We start from the raw sequence: 22,938 nt of genomic DNA, 5'->3' as shown, positions 1-22,938 counted from the left end.
GAAGAGTCATTCCTATGTAGAACTTATTACTGAAATTTTTATTTACTTATTTTATTTGAAAGAGAGGCAAAGATAGGATCTTCATTCACTGTTCAATCCCAAAGTTCAAGCAACACCTGGAGATCTGGGGCTGGGCCAAACCAAAACTTGGAATCAGAAACTCAATTCAGTGTTGGCAAGGACATACTGGCTGAAGGCTGGAATTAAGACTGCAGCCAAGACTTGGACACAGGCACTCCAACATGAATGCAAACAGATCAAGTGGGGTCTTAAGTTCTACACCGAACCTCAGCCCTTCCATCCTACTTTGATAAATACTTATTGGTCACTTCACTTGTGTGCTATGCATTCAAAAATGGCATAGCTTTAAGAAAGCAAAGATTCATTCACCAGAAATGCCAGTGCCTATTACCAAGGGTTATTCTAGGCAATAAAGATGCAGAAGTAAGCAAAGGAAATGTCCCCACACTCATTAAATAAATATGTCAGTTAGTGACAAATACCATGGAAAGAAAACAGAATAGAGCACTTGGGAAGGTCTTTCCAAAGTCTGACATTTGAATGGAGGCTTGAATGGCATTTAAGACCACGCTAAGGAGAATCATTAGCCAGTGTGAAGCAGAGAGGGCACATTTCAGGAAATATGAGAGGACAGAATGACAGCAGAGGGGTACCTGGAGACTGGCAGACACAGGAAAGCAGCAAACACAATGGTGTGGTGTGCAGTGACCAATACCCCAGTGATTTGAGCAGCAATCTGAACTGCACCAGCAGCCAGAACTCCCTCAACAACAAGACAGGAACGGGCATTCACTGGGAGCTCAGGAAGTGAACCCAGACAAAGAACTGCCCATCCTGCTGGTCTGTTTAATTTCACTAGGCACAGAGACAGAGCAGCAGGTCCCAGACAGGCAGTGCAGGAACAGGGTGGACTTCACAACACATTCTGCACCCTAGAGCCAAATTGGACACCATTTTGTGTAGGGAGGCAAAGGTTATGGGACCGGATCGTGCACCCACTAAGCTGTGAATGAACTCATTTCTGGCTCAGCGAACTGCAACAACGAACTGCTTTCACTCAAGACAGGTCCAGGTAGCCCTCAGACCTGATGACCAGCAGATCAAGAATTCTAGTAATGGCACATCAGGCACCATTTTGTACAGTGTGGCAAAGAATTTAAGACTGCAAGGACAACAGTGAGCTGCGCATGTGCTGAGCTGGGAGAGAACTCACTGAGCTCAGTGCATTGCACTGGTCTCATAGTGAAAAAATACCTACTTAGGCATCATATGGGCCAAAATAGGTCCATGTGGCCCTGAGACCTAACGGCCAACAGGTCAATAAGATCAGCACCACCAACAACCTAGCTATAAAGGACTCCTGGTGTCTCCCTAATCCTGGGAACTGCCTTAACAGAATGTGGGAGAAAGGTTGTACAGACAATACTGCAGCCTCAGCATGGTATCACAGGTGGTGGAGAGGCTATGGAGAAGTTTAACATAAGAACCCAGACCTGGAACTCACTGGAGGGAGTGGCACAAGTGACTGCAAACAAAGAGCTGTGTACCAACCACAATAAATAAAATCAAATTGGAGACCTGTGGATGACACAGCTTAAAAACCTAACCCAAGGAGAAGAATCTGCTAACCAGATGCACAATGACCAAGAGCAAAAGAAGAGACAAAGGCACAATGAATATGGCTGAAGACTCCCCTGCAAAGGGGCAAAAACTTTAGCCAACCTCAGAGTCAATTGAGGAGGACATTGAGAAAATGGGTGATACAGAATTCAAAACACTTGTTACAAAGCTTCCTAACAACAATGAGAAAGATGTAATAAAGGAGCTCAAGGAATTTAAGGAATATGTCACACAGGAAATGAATCAAATGAAAATTGATATATCAGAAATTAAGAATATAGTAGAGCAAATTAAAGTACAGATAAGAATCTCCAAAACAGAAGGATTAAAGCAGGAGAAAGAATCTCAGAATGGGAGATACTTCCTGTCACCAGAGTGAAATAAACAAAAAGATGGAAACAGAGTTTGGTCAAGCTAAAAGAAAGTATTCAAAAATTAAAAGGGGCCCAGTTCAGTAGCCTAGTGGCTAAGGTGCTTGCTTGTATGTGCTGGGATTCCATGTGGATGCTGGTTCTTTTTATTGTTGTTGTTTAATTAGTTAGTTAATTAATTAATTTTAAATGATCTTACTTAGTTAATTAGGGTGCAAAGGGTCAAGGGCTACAGGAAAGTGGGTAAGACCATTGTTTCCACACTAATATCATTTTTTTCACTGTATCTGGGGTCAGGGCAGAAACAAAGGGAGAAGCCCCACCCAGCCTCCCACCCATCCCAGGTCCCCGATGTGAGGCATGCTCCGAGGGTCCTGCTCAACCAGTTTTGATAGTTGAACAGGTCTGAATTGCTGCCAATCTCGTCGTTCCAATCGCGATGAAACCTATTCAGAATCCACTGGCTGACATAGTCTCTTCGTGGTTGGGGTTCTGAGATCAGCAGTTCAGTTTGAGGACTCTCCAAAGAAACTTCATCTGAGATGATCCCAAACCTGACTCTAGTGTGAACATGCCAGTACAGGATCCAGCACAGTCTGTCGCCCCAATCAGCTTATGCACATGCTGGTCATTGCAATTGCTGGGTGTTTTTTGTTTCCAGCCCTGTCTTCCACGCGAATCAATGGGTGTTGTTGTCCAACCCAATCATGCCCACTTCATACTCGGTCCTCACGCAAACCAGTGGGAGCTGTAGCCTAGTTGGGGCGACTCTCCATAACCCCACCAGGCCTGCTCCTTACTCTGGTTCCCATGCTTGCCACTATGTACCGCAGACTTGTTCCGTCTGTCCCACATCCCATTTAGCCCTGGTACTTGTCAATGGGCATTGAAGCCTAGTTCAACCCAACCAACCCTACTATCCAGCCCACACACATGCTGTTGGGTATCTTTCTGTCTAGCCATCCCTGCCCCTGTCCTGGTTTTCATGCTCTCCAGTGGGAGTGGTTACCCACAAAGGAGGTGCCCACTATCTCCCAACTAGGCCACTCCAACTTCTGGATTGTGCACTCTCCAGGTGGTTCTGGCATTTAACTTAACAGACTTGGCCCCCAGTGCCAGCCTCTGCCATCTGATGCTGCGGCATGGGCGCTGGTTCTAATCCCGACTGTCCCACTTCCCATCTAACTCCCTGCTTGCAGCCTGGGAAAACAGTCCAAGACGGCTCAAAGCCTTGGGACCCTGCACCTGCGTGGGAGATCTGGAAGAAGCTCCAGGCTCCTGGCCTTGGATTGGCTCAGCTCCAGCCACTGCAGCAGCTTGGGGAGTGAACCATCAGATGGAAGATTTTCTCTGTCTCTCCTCCTCTCTGTATATCTGTCTTTCCAGTATAAATAAATAAATCTTTTAAAAATGTATTTAATGAAATAATAGGGGAAATTTTTCCTAATCTAGAGAAAGAATTGCGACAAAACATCCAGGATGGGCACAGAACTCCTAATAGGGTTGATCAAAAGCTATCTTTGGGCCTGGCACGATAGTCTAGCAGCTAAAGTCCTCAGACTGCACGCGCCATAATCCCATATGGGTGCTGGTTCTAATCCCGGTGGCCCCACTTCCCATCCAGCTCCCTGCTTGTGACCTGGGAAAGTAACTGAGCATGACCTTGGGACCCTGCAGCTGCGTGGGATACCTGAAAGAGGCTTGGGCTCCTGGCTTTGGACTGGCTCGGCTCCAGCTGTTGCAGCCGCTTGGGTAGTGAATTAATGGACGGATAATCTTTCCCTCTGTCTCTCCTCCTCTCTGTATATCTGATTTTCTAATACAAAAATCTTAGAAAAAGTGATCTTCACATGACGCTTGATAATCAAGCGTTCGTCAATTGAACATAAGGAAAAGATCCTTAAATGTGCACATGAAAAATATCAATTGACATATACAGGAATGCCAATTAAATTCACAGGAGACCTCTCACAGGAAACTCTACAGGCCAGAAGAGAATGGAATGACATATTCCAGGTTCTAAAAGGAAAAAAAAAATTAGGCCCAGGATAATGTACCCAGCAAAACTTTCCTTTGCATTTGAAAATGAAATAAAATTCTCCCACAGTAAAGAAAAGTTACAAGAATATGCCTCTTCCAAACCTGTCCAAAAAGGATATTTAAACATGTTCTCTTGACAGAGAAGAGCAATAGCACCTGCCAAAACTAGAAGCAAATGTGAAGCACATCCCAGTAAAATAACAACAGAAGACTAAACGAACAACCCATTGCTACAATGACAGGACAAATTACAACCATTCATATTAACCCTGAGTTTAAATGGCTTAAACTCATCAATTAAATGTCATAGAGTAGTAGACTGGATTAAAAAACAAAACCCATCTATTTTTTGTCTAGAAGAGACACATTTCACGAACAAAAATCAGTGGAAGCTATATCTCATGGATTTTGATGTTTTTGTTTTTGCTAGTTTCATCTCTTCAAAACAGTTTCTTCTCCTTAAATTCTTCGCTGACTCAGAGATCATACAGTACCATCATTTTCTTCAAGAAGGTTCTTGATTTTCTTTTTCGTTTCTTCAGCAACACATAAATCATTCAGTAGCATGTTATTTAACTTCATGGCGTTTTTAATTTCTTTTTTCTTCCTATTGTTCATTTTGTTTTGCGGCTTTTCATTTAAGGGTATATACAGTAACTGTGTAATGGAGACTACCACATCCAGTAGCATGTTATTTAACTTCATGGTGTTGTGAATTTCTGGTTTTCTTCCTGTTATTAATTTTATATTATGACATTTCATTTACAGGGATGTACAGTAACTGTGTAATGGAGATTATCATATCCAGATGTGAGGATACAATGCAGTATGCATCTCTACTTTCAGATCAAAGATGGACTCCCAATGAAACTGTTAACTACATCTTGACAATAGGATGCTGGACTCTCTGCCATTGTCCATGCCTGCAATGACAGACATATGACTGTTTATGAAGAACTATACTATAGTAATAATATAGGGGAGCTCTGTGGGGCGTAGGAGGGGACCTAGGGAGGGGGATAAGTAAAATCCCAGGGCCTATGGAACTGTATCATAAAATGATAATAATAATTAAAAAAAAAGAGTATAGACACAATTCATGCTGCCTGGGTTCAAATCCTAGTTTTGTGACTTGGGTCTATGACCTTAGACAAGAAAATTGACCTTTTTTTTTTTTGAAGATTATTTATTTGAAAGGCAGAGTTGGAGTGTGTGTTACATATATTTTTCATTCACTGGTTCACCCCCACCAAGTGGTCACAACTAGTAAGACTTGGCCAGGTCAAAGCCAGGTGCCAGGAACTCCATCTGGGTTTCCCAAGTGGTGGTAGGGACCTAAGTAGTTTGGCCATTGCTTGCTGTTTTCTCAGGCACATTGGCAGGGATTTGGATCAAACGTGGAGGAGACAGGACTTGAACCAGTATTCGTGTGGGATGCCAGCATCACAGGGAGCAGCTTAATTCACTGCTCCACAAAGCAGCCCTGAAAATCAACTATTCTGGACTTGTTTTTTGTAAAATCAGAACACTAACAATACATATTCTCTAGGGCTGTTAGAAAGATTTGACGAGTTGATGAGTTAGTATTTTTTTTAATGCACAAAAAAGTGATGGACAGGGTAATTAGGTCAACTAACAAATATATATATAATAAATATTAAAAATAATAAATATTAAATAATAAATATATAATTTATATATTTATATAATATGAATTATATATATAACTTTTAAGATTTATTTTTATTTAAAAGGCAAAATTGCAGAGAGAAGGAGAGACGATAAAAGAGATCTTCCAACTGCCAGTTCACTCCACAAATGGCCACAACGGCCAGAGCTGGGCCCATCTAAAGCCAGGAGCTTATTCTAGATCTCCCACATGGGTGCAGAGGCCCAAGGACTTAAGTCATCTTCTACTTTCCCAGGCCATAAGCAGAGAGCTGGGAGCCAGCATGATGGCCGACTTGGCTTATCCTCCACCTGCAAGCACCAGCAGTCAATATGGTGCCAGTTTGTGTCCTGGCTGCTCTACTTTCAATCCGGCTCCCTGCTATGGATTGGGAAAGCAGTAGAGGATGGCCCAGGTCCTTGAGACCCTGAATCTACGTGGGTGACCGAGAAGAAGCTCCTGGCTCTTGGTTTTGGATCAGCCCAGCTCTGGTTGTTGTGGCCATTTGGGGAGTGAACCAACAGAGGGAAGACATTTCTGTCTCCTCTCTGTAATTCTTCCTTTCAAGGAAAAATAAACAAATCTTTACTTAAAACATAAATAAATAAAAGCAAAGAGCTGGACCAGAAGTGAAGCAGCTGGGACTAATGGGATACAGGCACTGTAGTCAAAGGCTTAGCTTACTATGCCATGGTGCCAGCTCCTATATGTGATTAATAAAATGAAATTCTAGGACCTGTGTCATGGAGCCGGGTCAGGTTAAGATGCCACTTATAATGCTAGCCATTCAAATGATCTTAGAGGACCATTCCAGCAATGTAATTCCAAATGACTTCCTTGCTTACATTCAAACCTGTTATTCAAAGCATCTAGCAAGCACAGAGCTGGGTTCATTTCAGCCTCACCACCCACACAGGACTAAGTGTTTGTCATTCTTTAATACACACAAAACACTAATTAGCAACTGTGAGGCACATCTACTCTTCTCTTTCCCTGGAGGGCCTAGTTTCTTTCCTTGCCTGCCTTCCTGTGTGCCTTTTCTGCTCACCTCTGCACCTCATGTATAACAATATTCCATTCCATCATCTTGGCAGTAGCTGCTAATTCCCCATGAGTGTTCTCTGGTTTCCTCTGCAGTTTAAAATTGCATATCCTTCCTTCCCAAGGGAGAAGACATAAAGGAGAGGTTTACTGGTTTAGGGGTCTTTCTTCTTTAGTCTTTGAGACTGTAGCGGGGGATAGGACATCATGCATTCTCTCCTTCCCTACTACTTGTCCCAAGAGGGCAATACTTGCCTCTTTGTTTCTCCCTGATAGGGCTGGAATGTGTCCTCTAAAGATCATGTATTGGAAATAAACGGAATCTGCAGTGCAACAGTGTTGAATGGTGGGACTTTTAACAGGTGATTGGGGGAGGTGGTGGCACAGTGGCCTAGTGGCTAATCCTCACCTTGCAACCACTGGAATCCCATATGGGTGCTAGTTCGTGTCCCGGCTGCTCCACTTCACATCCAGCTCCCTGCGTGTGGCCTGGGAAAACAGCAGAGGATGATCCTGCACCCGCATGGGAGACCCAGAAGAAGCTCCTGTCTCCTGGTTTCAGATCAGCTCAGCTCTGGCTGTTGTAGCCACTTGGGGAGTGCACCAACAGATGGAAAATATTTCTCCCTGTCTTTCCTTCTTTCTGTAAATCTGCTTTTCCAATAAAAGTCAATTAATTAGTTAAAAGTTTTTTTAAAAGGGTTGTTTTATGAGGGTTCTTTCTTCGTGACTGGGTTAATGTCACTGCTGTGAGAGTAGGTGTGTTACAAAAGCAAATTCAACTCTTCCCTTGCTTGCTCCTGTGCATACACATTCTCTTGTCCTTGTCCCTTTTCCTATGGGATGACACAACCAGAAGACTCTCATTAGGTGCCAGGGCCTTGATTCTGGACTTCCCAGCCCCTCAAACTGTCAGGAAATGCATTTCTCTTTGTATTTGATATTCTGCTGTAGCAGCACAAAATGGCCTTCCAACAAAGAAAGCGCCCTATAGTCATCTTGTCTACTTCCTCCCAGATCATTTACCAGCATTCAGAGGTCACATCCCTCCATCTAGCCCCAGATCTCTTTCTCTCCTTTTTCTGGAATCTTGATAATGTGTTCCTTTCCCTGTCTTACACACAAAGCCTCTCCCTTGAGATAAGTATTTGGTATAGCAGTTCAGACACCTGTTCGGACATCTACATCCTGCATTGAAGTGCCTGGGATTGACCCCTGACTTTGGCTCTGAACTTAACCTCCTGCTAACGCGTGCTTTGGGAGGCAGCAGTGCGGGTTCCCATCACCCACAACAGATCAGGCCCAGTACTCAGCTCCAGGCACCGCTCTGCTGCAGCCTTACTGGGGGAGGGCACATAAGGAATGAACTTGTAGGAGAAGCTTTCTGCCTGTCTATTTCTGTCTCTGTGTCTCTCAAATAAATCACTTTTAAAATAAATGTGCTGCCAAAGCAAGAAAAAATGAATAATTTAATAATTTTCAAATAATTTTTAAAAGCACCTCTCCTGGGCCCGGTGCTGTGGCCTAGCGGCTAAAGTTCCTCGCCTTGAATGTGCCAGGATCCCATATGGGTACCAGTTCTAAACCTGGCAGCTCCACAACCCATCCAGCTCCCTGCGTGTGGCCTGGGAAAACAGTCAAGGAGAGCTCAAGGCCTTGGGATGTTGCCCTTGCATGGGAGACTCAGAAGAAGATCCTGGCTCCTGACTCAGGATCAGCTCAGTTCCAGCTGTTGCAGACAGTTGGAAGAGTGAATCAACTGACAGAGATCTTCCTCTCTGTCTCTCCCCCTCTCTGTATATATGTCTTTCCAATAAAAATAAAATAAATCTTTTAAAAATACAAATATTAAAGGATTAGGGAGATATTTCAACAAATAGTACTGGAACAAATGATCAATCATATACAAAATAGATATCTACAAAACACTTCGAGTTATGTCTTGAACTCTATATAAAATGTTTAAGGGCCCTGCGGTCCGGCGGCTTAAGTCCTCGCCTTGAACGCCCCAGGATCCCATATGGGCACCAGTTCTAATCCCGGCAGCTCCACTTCCCATCCAGCTTCCTGCTTGTGGCCTGGGAAAGCAGTTGAGGATGGCCCAAAGGTTCCTGCACCTGCATGGGAGACCCGGAGGAGGTTTCTGGTTCCTGCCTTCGGATCGGCGCAGCACCGGCCATTGTGCTCACTTGGGGAGTGAATCATCGGACGGAAGATCTTCCTCTCTGTCTCTCCTCTCTGTACATCTGACTTTGTAATAAATAAATAAATCTTTTAAAAAAATAAAATGTTTTTTTAAAAAAGACTCAGGATGGATATAAAACCATGAAACTTTTAAAAGAAAATGTAGAAAACATTCTGCAATGTTGGGCAAGGCAAAGATTTCTTAGGTACATCAAAAACACAATCTGAAAGGAAAAAATAAAATTATAGGGGCCAAAGTTGTGGCACAGTGTCTTAAGGCACTGCCTATGACGCCAGCATCCCCTGTGAGTGTTGGTTCAAGTTGCTGCTAATGTGCCTGAGAAAGCAAAAGAAGATGGCTCAGTGTTTGGGTCCTTGTTGTCCAGGCGGGAGATCCAGATGGAGTCCAGGCTCCTTGCTTCTGCTGGCCCTGCCTGGCCACTGTGGCCATTTGGGGAGTGAACTAGTAGATGGACAATCCCTCCCTACCTTTCTCTCCTCTCTCTCTGTCAACAATTTGGGGAGTGAACCAGTGAATGGAAGATTTATCTCTCCGTCTCTTCTACCCTCCCCTTCCATCCCTCCTTCCCCGCCTCCCCCCCAGTAACTCAGCCTTCTCAGCCTTTCAAATAAAAAGTAAATGAGTCTTTAAAAAATAAACACATGCTTTTTTTCTAATTTTATACTGAAAAGGCAGATTTACAGAAAGAAGGAGTGACAAAGAGAAAGATCTTCTCTCCATTGGTTCACACCCCAAATTGTCACAATGACCAGAGCTGAGCAAAATTGAAGCCAGGAGTCAGGAGCTTCATCTAGATCTCCCAAGTGCGGGCAGGGAGGGGCCCAAGGATGCCTGCTGCTCTCCCAGGCCATAAGAAGGAAGCTGGATCTGAAGTGGGGCAAGCTGGGACTAGAATCAGTGTCAAATGAGACGCCAGTGCTGCAAAGAGAAGATTAGCCTATTGAGCCACTGCACTGGCCCATTGTGTTTTAAGATATATTTATTTGAAGGGCCCAGCGGTGTGGCCTAGCAGCTAAAGTCCTCGCCTTGAATGCCCCGGGATCCCATATGGGCGCCAGTTCTAGTCCCGGCAGCTCCTCTTCCCATCCAGCTCCCTGCTTGTGGCCTGGGAAAGCAGTCAAGGACAGCCCAAAGCATTGGGACCCTGCACCCGTGTGGGAGACCTGGAAGAAGTTCCTGGTTCCCAGCTTCAGATCGGCGCGCACCGGCCCGTTGTGGCTCACTTGGGGAGTGAATCATCGGATGGAAGATCTTCCTCTCTGTCTCTCCTCCTCTCTGTATATCTGACTTTGTAATAAAAAATAAATAAATCTTTAAAAAAAAGGTATATTTGTTTGAAAAGCAGACCCAGAGAGAGAGAGAAAGAGAGGAAGAGAGGATATTCTTCCATCCTTTGGTTCATTCCCCAAATGGGTGGAGCAGTCAGGTTTGTGCCAAAGCCAACAGCCAGACACTCCATTCAGGTATCCCACATGGTGGCAGGATTCTAAGCACAGGATTCCAAGCACTTTCAACAGAAAGTTGAATTAGAAGCACAGAAGCTGTGATTCTAACGAGCCCTCTGATCTAAGATACCAGTGTTGGTAGCAGTAGGCTAATCTACTGCAACATGATGGCCACAACATATAGTTTCTTAAGAAGACAAAATATTTGAAGTAATGCTTTATCAAAGAAGATAATTGGATGGCGAATCATCACATGAAAAGTTGCATAAAATCATTAGTCTTTTACGAAATGCAAATCAAAATGAATGAGATACTGTTACATACCCAGTATAACCACAATTATAATGCCATGTGCTGGCAAAAATATGGAGCAGTTGGAACTCTAATACATGATGCTAAAAATGTAGAATTTTTGCCACTACTTTTTCTTTAAAGATTTATGTATTTATTTGAAAGCAGAATGACAAAGCAAGTGGGATCTTCCACCTGCTGGTTCACTCTCCGGATTAACATAAACAGCAGGGTTAAGTTATGAGTCAGGAACCCTATCCAGGTCTCCCATTTGCATGGCAGTGGCCCACGTATTTGGGCCATCTGCTAGTGCTTTCCAGGGTCCATTAGCAGGGAGCTGGATTGGAAGCAGAGCAGCCAGAACTTGATCCAGCACTCGAACACAGATGCCAAGTCATAAGCTGCAGCTGAACACTCTGGGCCACAACACTGGTCCCATTTGGCAGTTTCTTAAGTATATATGTATCATAAAACACGGTAATCCCACTTCTTGCTATTTACTTAAATGAAATTAAAACTTATGTCCACATACAAATCTGTAATTGTTTTGATTATAATAGTTTATAAGAGTTTAGACTGTAATAGTTTACTGGAAACAACTCAAATGTCTCTCACCAGAGAAGAGAAACAGATTATGGCACATCCATATAATGTAAAATCAGTCAGCAGGGCCCAGCGGCGTGGCCTAGTGGCTAAAGTCCTCGCCTTGAATGCCCCGGGATCCCATATGGGCGAAGGTTCTAATCCCAGCAGCTCCACTTCCCATCCAGCTCCCTGCTTGTGGCCTGGGAAAGCAGTCGAGGACGGCCCAATGCATTGGGACCCTGCACCCGCGTGGGAGACCCGGAAGAGGTTCCTGGTTCCCAGCTTCGGAACCGTTGGTTCCCAGCACCGGCCCGTTGCGGCTCACTTGGGGAGTGAATCATCGGATGGAAGATCTTCCTCTCTGTCTCTCCTCCTCTCTGTATATCTGGCTGTAATAAAATGAATAAATCTTTTAAAAAAAAATCAGCATTTATAAAAAACAAACTATTGATACATGGAACAATGTAAATGAACCTCAAATATATTATGATAAATGGTATAGGATGCATATAGGATCCAATATAGATGCAAGTTAGGGATCAGGATGCTCTACTTCTATCCAGCTTTCTGTCAAAATGCCTGAGGAAGCAGTGGATGGTCCATGTCCTTCGGCACCTGCACCCACATGGCAGACCCAGAAAATCATCTGCTTCCTCCAGGTGCATCACAAGACTCTATGTCAGAATTAGAACAAAACCATCCCAAGCATTCTGATATGGGATATTGGTGTCCCAAGTAGCATTTGACCTGCTGCACTGTAACACCCGCCATTGGGCACAGTTTCTAATCCCGGCAGCTCCACTTCCCATCCAGCTCCCTGCTTGTGGCCTGGGAAAGCAGAGGAGGATGGCCCAAAGCCTTGGGACCCTGCACCCGCGTGGGAAACCTGGAAGAGACTCCTGGCTTTGGATTGGATCAGCTCCAGCAGTTGCAGCCTCTTGGGGAGTGAATCATCGGAAGGAAGATCTTCCTCTCTGTCTCTCCTCTCTGTATATCTGCCTTTCCAATAAAAATTAAATCTTAAAAAAAATAAAGAAACCTAGAAATTATTGTTTTTACCTTTCCTTGCTCCACATTGTATAAAACAATTCACTGTTAAATCCTGTTAAATCTATCCTGTAATCCATTCACTTTTCTCCACTGTTACAACCCTGTATTAGGTCAGGCTGCTATAATAAAAATGTCACAAACTGGGTAGCTGATGAACAACAGAAGCTTATTGCTAACAGTTCTGGAGACTGGGAAGTCTAAGACTGAGGTGCTGGCAGGGGCCTCTTTCCTTCCTTGCTGCATCCTCACAGGCTCTCTGAGGTTGCCTTCATAAGAATATTCATCCCTTCGTAAGGGCACCATGTCACCACTTGTCACCTCCCAAAGGCACCCCTTGGTGCTATCACCTTGGGGATTAGGATTTTAACATGTGAATTTCAGGAGGTGGTATAAACATTCAGACCACTGGGGCCGGGCAGAGTGGCCTAGCAGCTAAAGTCCTCGCCTTGAATGCTCCGGGATCCCATATGGGCGCCAGTTCTAATCCCGGCAGCCCCACTTCCCATCCAGCTCCCTGCTTGTGGCCTGGGAAAGCAGTCAAGGATGGCCCAAAGCCTTAGGATCCTGCACCCGCGTGGGAGACCTGGAAGAGCTGCTGGCTCCTAGCATTGGATGAGCGCAGCACTGGCCATTGCGCTCACTTGGGGAGTGAACCATCAGATGGAAGATCTTCCTCTCTGTCTCTCCTCCTCTCTGTATATCTGACTTTGTAATAAAAACAAATAAATCTTAAAAAAAAAGAATTAAAAAAAACATTCAGACCACTGTATATCCTAACACAAATCATTTTTCTATAGTTGCCAATGTTCTTAAGATAAACAAAACTGCTAACATGGCCTAGAAGGCCCTACATCACGCAGCCATTGATGGCCTCTATAACCTCATTCCTGGAACACACTAGGTTCCTTTCTCAGAACCCTGGCATGTGGTTCTCTTATCTCTGTCACCTCTTAGATCATTAATTCCTAGTCATTCCTTGCACATCATTCATACTAAACATTTGTTGAATGACTGGAGTTCCCACTCTATCTTACTTTCTACCTCACCCAAATTTCTGAAATCAAATTTTTTCTCACATAATTGAAGGCCTCCATCTCGTAGACATGGCTGAGGTTGTGGTAGATGTTATCAGAAGTCACTCATGTTTTTTTTACACTGCAGCATGTGTGACTAAGAAGTGCTGATAGTGAAGGGAAGACCTTCTCAGCAAGGCTATTCACTATGAGCTGTGCTATCATGTTCCTGCCTTGTTTCTCTTTCCTTATCCTCAGCAACACACATGAGATTTGATTTCCTTGAAAGTACATTTCAAAAAAAAAAGTACATTTCATATTTTCCATTTGTAAATTATGTGTTATCTATAACTGCAACTACAACCTGTCTTGCACATAATAAGTACTCAATAGATATTTGCTCATGTGAATTAGATGTTCCTCAGGCTTCAGATCCCTGGATTGGCAATGTGACACATTAAATGGAGTAAGATCCAAGTTCACAACCCTATACCTGCATCTGGTCTGTTCAGGCCCCATCTTTGCCATGTGTAGTACATGACACTGAGTGAACTATTTAGCTTTGCTTTGCTCAGACCCCTCCTCAATAGAGGAGAGATAACACCTTCCTTGAAAATTGGAAAGAATTAAAGAAAATGTAAACAGAGGCTTCAAAAGATTCATGAAAAATATAGACTTAAAATACGATGTGAAACTTCCATGAACTTTTTGAAATCCCAGTAAATATAAATGCCTAACCTAAATTAAAAGGAATAGTTATTAGTCTAAAATAATACATCCCTAGGTTGAATATAACAATAGGTTTCTGGGTGGGAATTTGGTATAACAATTAAGCATCCCACTCCATATCTGGGTCCCTGGTTTTGATCTCTGACTTGGACTTCCGAATTACGCAGCACCTTTGTGGTAGTGATGTTGGCTCAAGCAGCTGGACTCCTGACACTCACACGGGAGACCCAGATTGAGTACCTAGCCCTCAGCTCGGCTACAGCTGAAGTCTACCATGGGCGTTTTGGCAGATGGGAGCTGCCATGTTTCTTCTCTTTCTCTCTCTTAGCCTCTCAATTGAAAAGAAAAACAAATTAATATGTCTAGGTAAAGTTATTAGAGTACCTCATGATTAAAGTTCTAGAATCAAAGAGCGGAGTTGCCACAGTACATCCTCGGCAAGCGGAATGGAAGCGGGAAAAGAATACTGGAGTTGTGCCAAGGGCCCTGCAGGTGAGGTGATCACTCTCTGCGATCATGAGAACTTCATGAAGGATCCTCCCAATATCTGTCCCCCAAAACACTGAGAATGGCTGTAAACCTCTGCAAACTCTTAACCCTTCTTAAGTTACAGAATCTAGGAAGGAGATCAGCAATCAAGAGCAAATAAACTTTATCCCTTTAATCAAGTCCTTCTATCCACCTTTGTATTACACAGATGATTGCGTAATTCTATCCTTTGCCTCACGAGGTATTGTCTTGGCAAGCACCTACAGACAGCCAAAGCCATAGCAACTTGGGTGCTTCCTGCTGCTGCTAATGGGGAACAGGTATCCTATTGCTCTAGCCCAACTCACCCTGCCCCCTTCACCAGCTGTATTTCTTCCTTCCTTTGTTGCTTTCATCTTTAATGGTGTTGCCACAGCAACCATTGTCACCAGAAGAAGGAAGATACTGTCACCCTCCCCGCTCCACCAGTGAGCTAGAACTATCTTTGGGAAGGATAAATATCCAGATTTCACCATACTCTTCATCACACTGGGCTTTTTAAAGAAGGATCACAGGTAGCAATAAACAGGAACAAGGATCACCTCATCTCACCTGGACCACCTATACTCTGCATTTCTATGACACAGCTTGAATGTAGGGCAAAAAAAAAAAACCACATTAAAACCAGTATAGTACTGCAGGAATTGGCTAGTTTAGATGACCAGGCAAAGGTCCTTAGAATCCATCCTACAGTGCAGGACAGAGAAACCAGAAAAGAGCTTGAATTCTAAAAAAGTCTAAATATGAGCCCAAACAGAGCTCTTTTCTAGCCTTTGTATTGACATAAATTCTAGGTTTCATAAACTCACTGCTCACTCTAGAGGTACAGGATGTGAAGGGGGACTGGAGCTAGTGGATCTGCTCCCAAGCGGCAACAAAAAAGCTTTGCTCCCACTCCCGAGTCCCAGACACCCTTAAATCCCTACTGGCATATTCTCCCCTCAATGTTAAATGAAGGTCATTGCTAAAGGACATTACAGAAGCCTCTGGGATCCCCCTGGTGACCCTAAATGACTCTAGACTTCTGTTTTTGGAGTGTTGTTGGAACTGTTTCAATTCTTTCTGTGCAGCTACCAGCTGCAGTCCTCAAACAGCTTCAGAAAGACTTGCTCAAGGTCACTGTCAAGATACTAACAGGAAAAAAAAAAAAAACTAAGAATCTTTCCTCCAAATTTTACATACATACACAGGGAATATAATCTAACACAGGGAATATAACCTAGATGCCCATTGCTCAGATGCCCACTAAGATAAAAATAGTATCTAAACTGCCCTAGCAACCAAGCCCCCCAATTTGTCCTTCTTCCCTTAGCTATCCCCACCCCTGTTTCCTGGAATAGCAGTAACCCCCTGGAGTCAGAAGCAGAATTCCTTGGCCATGCCAGCTCATGGTATGCAGTGAGTCAACAGACCCAACCCATTCCCCCCCAGCATGGGCTGCCACGGTTTAATGACTGGTTATTCGTGGTACTCTGCACATGGCTTGGAGCTGTGCCTTACCCCATACTGGGGGTTAGAGGGTGTGGGAGAGAGACTAGTGCCAAAGCATCATCTATTACTATAATCTTCAATGTTCATTCCACCCATGGTGTTAATATCTCAAAATAAACGTTATTAATCCCCCCACAGCCTACAAAGCAAACACTCAGCTGGAGGGCTTTGTGTGGGAGAAAAGCATCACCAAGGACAACAGAATGGTGAGTGGCACCTTCTCCCCTGAGTGAAGGGTTGGGAAACCTGAGTGGGCACTGCAGCAGTCAGTCTGGGTGTAAGCAGAAATTGGGCTTCAGTGAGACGAATGTGACAAGGTCTAGGTTTCTAGGCATTTATTTATAGGCACCTTGCAGGGATGCAAATTTCTTGGAAAAAGTGCTTTTGGATCTGTTTCTGCCTTGGCTTACTCATGAAACAATAGTAGTTCTGAGGCAAGTCAATGTAGTTCAAACAGCAGATCTGAGTGTGATCTTAGAAATAAGACACTTGGTTAGGGCCTGGCACAGTAGCCTAGCTGCTAAAGTCCTTTCCTTGCACACACCGAGATTCCCACATGGCCACCAGTTCATGTCCTAGCAGCCGTGCTTCCCATCCAACTCTCTGCTTGTGGCCCAGGAATGCAGTCAAGGATGGCACAAAGCTTTGGGACCCTGCACCTGCGTGGGATACCTAGAAGAGGCTTCAGGCTCCTGGCTTCAGATCGGCTCAGCTCTGACCTTTGTGGCCACTTAGGGAGTGAATCAACAGCTGAAAGATTTTCCTCTCTGTCTCTCCTCCTCACTGTATATCTGATTCTCCAATAAGTAAAATAAAGCAAATTAAAAAAAAAAAGAAAAAAGAAAAACAAATAAGATGCTTGGGAGTCTGGGGTCTAAAACATCCTTCTTTCCCTTTCTTCAGGATCCTCTTCCTCCCAGACTCTAATCCTCACTTGGAAGTCAAGCAGCCAGGTGAAGGACTAAATATCTAGAGTCTGCCTGATCATCCAGTGCACCAACTTTACTTTAATACCAGCTTTCCTGCCCTGAGTCCTCCGAATCAGAGTTGAGAGAACTGCTGCCATAGTTTAGAAATAAAAATTCTCTTTCTGATCCTTGACGTTCTGCTATTTTGGGAACCAATGATGGAAACGGAACCTGTACAATGAAATCCTCCAGGTTTCCCTGCTCCCTCGCTCTGATCAACTCACCTATTCCACTCTGTTACAGTCACCATACCAACACTTACCATGACTCGGCCTCCTGCATAAGAATTGCGAGTGACTGCCGGGCCTTCTATTCCGCCCAAGTGTATGCTGCTGATAACAGCGACTTTATAGAGGTCCTACGTAGGTATCCTAAGTTGGTCGCTCCTTCTCTATTCTGTTGCTCAGTATTTATTTAACCATACTTTTACCCTATATTTCTTTTAAAAACTATTTGTTTTTATTGGAAAGACAGATCATATTTGCAGAGAGAAGGAGAGAAAGAGGGAAAGAACGTCGATCTGGTGGCTCACTCCCCAAATCCCTACAGTGGCCAGAACTGATCCGACCCAAAGCTAGGACCCAGGAGCTTCTTTTGGATTTCCTATGCTGGTGCAGGAACCCAAGGCTTTGGGCCGTCCTCTACTGCTTTCCCAGGCCATAAGCAGAGAGCTGGAAGGGAAGTGGAGCAGCCAGGACATGAACTGGCACCCTTATGGGATCCTAGTGCTTGCTATGTGAGAATTTAACCATTGAGCCATTGCACTGGGCTCGACCTTATACTTCTTACAAAAAGCATCTAAAATATTGATTAAAAACTGCATGCAAATTACATCATCTACTTTCGCTGGAGTAACAAGTTAGAAAGAATCTTGTGGAAAGTTCTTGCAGGATGAAAACCCAGCAGTGTTGCGCGCTAGTCTCAGTTCAGCACTATGAAAACTCAGATCATTTTCGGGCCTCAGTTTCCTCATCTGTAAAACGAGAAGACTGAAACAGGTGATCTTTAGAACTCCCCAACAAACCTAAAATCATGTCTCTACGATATTTTGATATGTTATTTGGATTTTGTTTGGTGGAAGATATATTGACCTTTCTTTTTTAAAAGTTTTATTTATTTATTTCAAAGGCAGAGTTATAGAGAGAGGAAGACAGACAGAAATCTCCCATCTGGTGGTTCACTCTCCACATGCCACAGTGACTGAGCTTGACCAAGCCAAAGCCAGAAGACAGGAGCTTCATCCAGGTGTCCCATATGGGTGCAGGGGCCAAATAGTAGAGCCATCCTCTGCTGCTTTCACAGGCACATTAGCAGGGAACTAGATCATAAGAGGCATATCTGGGATTGAAGCAGCACCCACATGGCATGCCAATATAAAAGGTGACAGCTTAACTCACTATACCACATTGCCAACCCCAAAACACCTGTGTATCTTGAAGAATTTTCTCAGAATTAAGTTTTTTTTCCTGACAAAATAGAATCATGCGGCCCGGCGCGGTAGCCTAGTGGCTAAAGTCCTTGCCTTGAACACGCTGGGATCCCATATAGGCGCCAGTTCTAATCCCTGCAGCCCCACTTCCCATCCAGCTCCCTGCTTGTGACCTGGGAAAGCAGACGAGGATGGCCCAAAGCTTTGGGACCCTGCACCTGCGTGGGATACCCGGAAGAGCTCCTGGCTCCCAGATTTGGATCAGCGCAGCACCGGCTGTTACAGTCACTTGGGGAGTGGATCATCAGAAGGAAGATCTTCCTCTCTGTCTCTCCTTCTCTCTGTATATCTGACTTTGCCATATAAATAAATAAATCATTTTAAAAAATAGAATCCATGAAAGCCAACTTGGAAATAGAGACGAAAGAAAAAATTCAGAGGAAGGCATTCACAAAAGCATCATTTTATAAAGACAAGTTATTCTATAAAGACAAGTTACTGATCTATCATCTTTCCACCAGCAACACTCCCATCCATCAGTGAAGTTTCTCCACAGAGAAACATGAAAGATACATCGAGTTGGTGCACTTGGACTTCAGCCATATTACTTAGGACTGCCTACCCCTATAAAGTCTTGACATTGTTAGAGGTATTTATCACCGCTACCACTCGGGAGAAAACCATTCATATTGTCAGGTGACAAGATGACAAAGCTGTCCACTTGTACAAGACAGAGGTCCTGGCCAAGCAATGAAAGCAAATAATATAAATGGATGACTAGGAAAAGGAAGCTACATTCTGGTTTTCCTTACTGTAGAAGACAGGTGTTTCCAGAGGCACAAGGCATTCCAATGAAAAGTAGCTAGCCCTTCAATTTTGCATGTCCAACTGAACCATGATAATAATAAAATATCACAAACAGAAACTTGAATTGATGTCTGTAAGGCCCTATCAGGTTCCCTAACTACAGTCTTACAAAAGATTTAGCTGAGGAGTATCACGCTGACTGAACAGCCATTGGGAAGAAGGTTGCAGAGGCACACAGATGTGCAAAGGAAAGAGAATGTGGTCCCCAAAGTGTGATAGCCCAGGCCCATTAGGCAAGAAGATAGCAAACAGAATAATGGAATAAACACCAGTTCTAAGCTCTCCTCTAATGAGATTTCTAGTTGATCTGTCTTGGCAGCCAAAACCCAAGAGAGGCACCAGGAGGATGGTCACCAATAGTCCTTGGCTTGCATCACGGCACAATGATTGCTGTGTCTAGGTTTCCTCCCACCAGGCTTTTCCCAGATGAGAACAGCAACAGGATCGCAAGAAGAAGCAGTCAGCTACGTGGTATGCCAAGAGATGATAGGAAAAAGCCCTCAGGGATTGAATGCACCTCCTGTTCCCATCCTTCACTGAAACTAGGGAAAAGTTATTAAACTATGAGAGATAGACAGCGATCTCCAGCAAACACGCCCTGCCTGCAGCTGTGCCTGTAGACAGGCAGGAGATGAGCCCCTGCAGCGCCTCTGCGCAGGAACGCATACACACACAGTCCCAGGGACATGTTCTGCTGCAGTACTGAGTGATAGCAAAGAGCCACCAAGGCAGAGCCAAGCTGTAGAGCTGCCCCAGGAATCCCACCGGACCCCCTACCTGGCTCCTCTTCCTAGAATCTGTAGGCTCCTCCCCAGTTTCTGTTCCTCGGGTGAAATGGAAATCTCCTAAAGACATCCCACACCCTTGCCTTTCATGCAGTTTCCCTAAAGCAAGAGGGCAAGTAATTGGGGTGGGAGCGGGGACGTGAAACTTACATAAGATTGGGGCACACAGGGCTTCCATGGGTTGGATTCCGCCATGTTTAGGAGGAGACCCTCGGGGCTGGCCGAAGGGAACTGAAGCAGTTTGAAGTCTCCCTCCAGCTCCCGAGCTCTGGCAACACTTGGGCTGCTCCTCATAGCTTTCAGGAGAGAAAGAGGACAGGCGGGGTCTTGCCCCTTAGGGAAGCCCAGAGACTCCCTTAGCGAGCTGGTTCAGAGATAGTTGACCTCTGTACACCCAGGTGGCTGCTTCGGGGTTTTATAAATACTGATCCCTGAAGCCAGGCTTGGCTCGGTATGAAGAGGCAGCTTCGACGGCTAAATTGCTAGTTCAAAGCAGTTTGTTCTGACAGCCTGGGAGGACAGGCAGCCTTGCAGACACTGCTAGTTAGTCTCAGGCAAGCCTCTGACTCAATGAACCGAGGCTAGCCCAGTTCTGCTGCTGAATCAGGAGGGGGCCCAAGACTTGACCAACTCCCCCAATACCAGAGTGTTTTCCTTGTCACAAAACAACCTTGGCACTCCACCAAACACCATCCTAAAGGCCAGCTCTTTTGTCATGTACTCTCCTCCACACCCCCCCATCCCGTTGCCAAAGCACAAATCCTCATGTTGGCACAGCCTCATGAAGAACTCCCAGGGGATGGCTTGGATTACAACTCTCAGATTTAGAAACGTTTGCGAGGGAAGGAATGGCTTGAACCCTAGATTTCTGTAAAAAGTGGGTAAAGAAAATCCATTTTCTCATAGTTGAAATACTAGATCTGGAAAGGACTTCCCTTCCCCTTCTTTTTCAAAGACTGTCATGACCACAGTCCCAGCCAGCGGAGGGACTAGAGACCAGTTCAAGTCTTCCACAGCCCCCTGGAATAGCTGAGTTTTCCAGGATACACTTAGTGAACATGGCAACCAAGACAACATAGCAGTTGACACTAATTGGCTCCCCAGATGACCACTTTGGTAGGAGCTTGCAGAGTTCTTACTAAAAGCCTCCGTCTTTCTATCTAAGCTGGGATGTAGGCTCCAGTCTCTTCCTTCAACTACCCTGAAGTCATTGGGATTCCTTGTGGTCATTCTTCCATAACACTGTAACTGGGAAAAAAGAATCAGGGAGCTAAACACTAACTCAGACTGAAAGCCCACTCTGCACTTCCACTCCCTTGTTAACCAGAACAAGTCCCACTACCCTTTGTACAAATAAAAGCCGAAGCCCAGAGGGGTTTCATCATTTGCCTGAGGCCACACCGTCAGTAAGCAGCACAGCTGCGGTCTGGTGTTTCAGTGAGAAGAAGGATTGACACAAGGGCCCGGGTCAGGTTGCCGGGCCACTGCTCAGGCTGACCACACACTTAAGAAGGGTCCTGCTTGCTTCTATTTCTGCCACAGCGCCAACAGATACAGTCGGACAATAGGAGAGGTCTATCAGAGCTTCTGCTTTGATCCCGAGAACAACGGTGAGTGGCCTGGGTCCAGTTCCAGGGAACATCACGGAACCTGCCTGAAGACCTAGGAGGTGGCCAGCACTGCAGAGGGAGTTCTCCACACTTGCAGGAGCTGGGCATGCCTCCACTGCAGGGGGTGGGGTGGGGGGCTTCTGAAGATCAGAAAGGATCCCACCCACGCTCCTGACAGAAGGTGCAAAGGGCCAGGCGCCCCTTTCCAAGACGTGGGAAAGTGGCCATCCCAAGGCGGCCAGGGATGGAGTTCTTGTTGGATGCTATCCACAGCCCTAGGTAGGGGAGGGAGGATGGCGAGAAGTGAAGGGAGCTAGGGAATCAGATAAACCTCCAGGTGTAAGAATGAAGCAGAGGCCAGCACCCCGAACGGGCTCAGTCCCCCTCGCTTCACAGCCGATTCCAGGCACCCCAAAAGCGCCCTCCACAGCTGGGGGATTTACAGCGCCCCCTCTTCCAATGGCGTCCCAGCACCTCGAAGTGAGAGCTTCCCCCCAGGAGCACAGGGGAGCCTCCCAGAGGGTCTCTGCAGCTCCAGGGGCCGCACTCCCCCTCGCCTCCCTGGGACCCCGGACCGCAGCCTCCTCCCGGCCGCAGCCCCCCGGCGCTCACCTCGCTCATGTCGGCGGCGGGGCGCGGCACGCACAGGTGAGCCGAGGGGCCCGAGGGGCTGAGCGGGCGACGGCGAGAGTTTCTGGGCTCTGAGACAGGAGCCCGGCTACCCGGGAGTGCAGAGGACCCTGCTCCGGTGCTGGTCGTGCACGTTCTCAGCTCTCAGTTCCCAGCCAAGCGTCCCCTCACGACCCCGTCCTGTCAGAGCCTTTGCCAAGAGCCTCTGGCCCCACCTTTTATAATCAGCTCCGGTACCCGCCTCCAGTCAGACCAATAGGAGCTCTTCCTTCTGCAGAATGACAGCCCTCGGCATCCAATAGTGGCAGGTCCAGAGGTCTGCTGCATTTCCAAACTAGGGTAAGACAGGCAGAGAGCGGGAAGGAGGGGGAGGCCGTCGGGGGATGAAAGGACAGAAAATCAAGCAGGGGGAGCCGTAGAAGAGAGGGAAGAAATAGTCCACAAAGGAGGGAAGCAGGCAGGGGAGAGTAAGGAGCGTGATGAGCTCAGGAAAGACAGAAAAGAAGACCTGGAAGGGAATGAAGAGGATATGCGGGAAGGAGGAAGCCG

At 45.5% G+C, this 22,938-nt stretch overlaps 1 protein-coding gene and 1 long non-coding RNA gene across 2 annotated transcripts in view; one reads left to right on the top strand and one right to left on the bottom strand.

Annotated features, from left to right (window-relative positions):
- The window catches only part of PCP4L1 (Purkinje cell protein 4 like 1), a 28,371-nt gene extending 5,776 nt beyond the window's left edge, over positions 1-22,595 (bottom strand). The window contains exon 1 of the mRNA XM_012928081.2: positions 22,372-22,595. Within this exon, the coding sequence (XP_012783535.2) occupies positions 22,372-22,380 (9 nt within the window). The 5' untranslated portion in view covers positions 22,381-22,595. The remainder of the gene's footprint in view (positions 1-22,371) is intronic.
- LOC131479608 (uncharacterized) lies at positions 14,549-17,194 on the top strand. Its single transcript, XR_009245006.1, has 3 exons — positions 14,549-15,124; positions 16,239-16,306; positions 17,004-17,194. It is a non-coding gene; the product is annotated as an uncharacterized LOC131479608 (long non-coding RNA).
- Positions 22,596-22,938: the final 343 nt, after the last annotated feature.

This window comes from Ochotona princeps, chromosome 2, assembly GCF_030435755.1.
Source record: "Ochotona princeps isolate mOchPri1 chromosome 2, mOchPri1.hap1, whole genome shotgun sequence".
Classification (NCBI taxonomy): Eukaryota; Metazoa; Chordata; class Mammalia; order Lagomorpha; family Ochotonidae; genus Ochotona; species Ochotona princeps.
The sequence above is the reverse complement of the archived record's forward strand: the minus strand, read 5'-3'. Positions and strand labels throughout refer to the sequence as shown.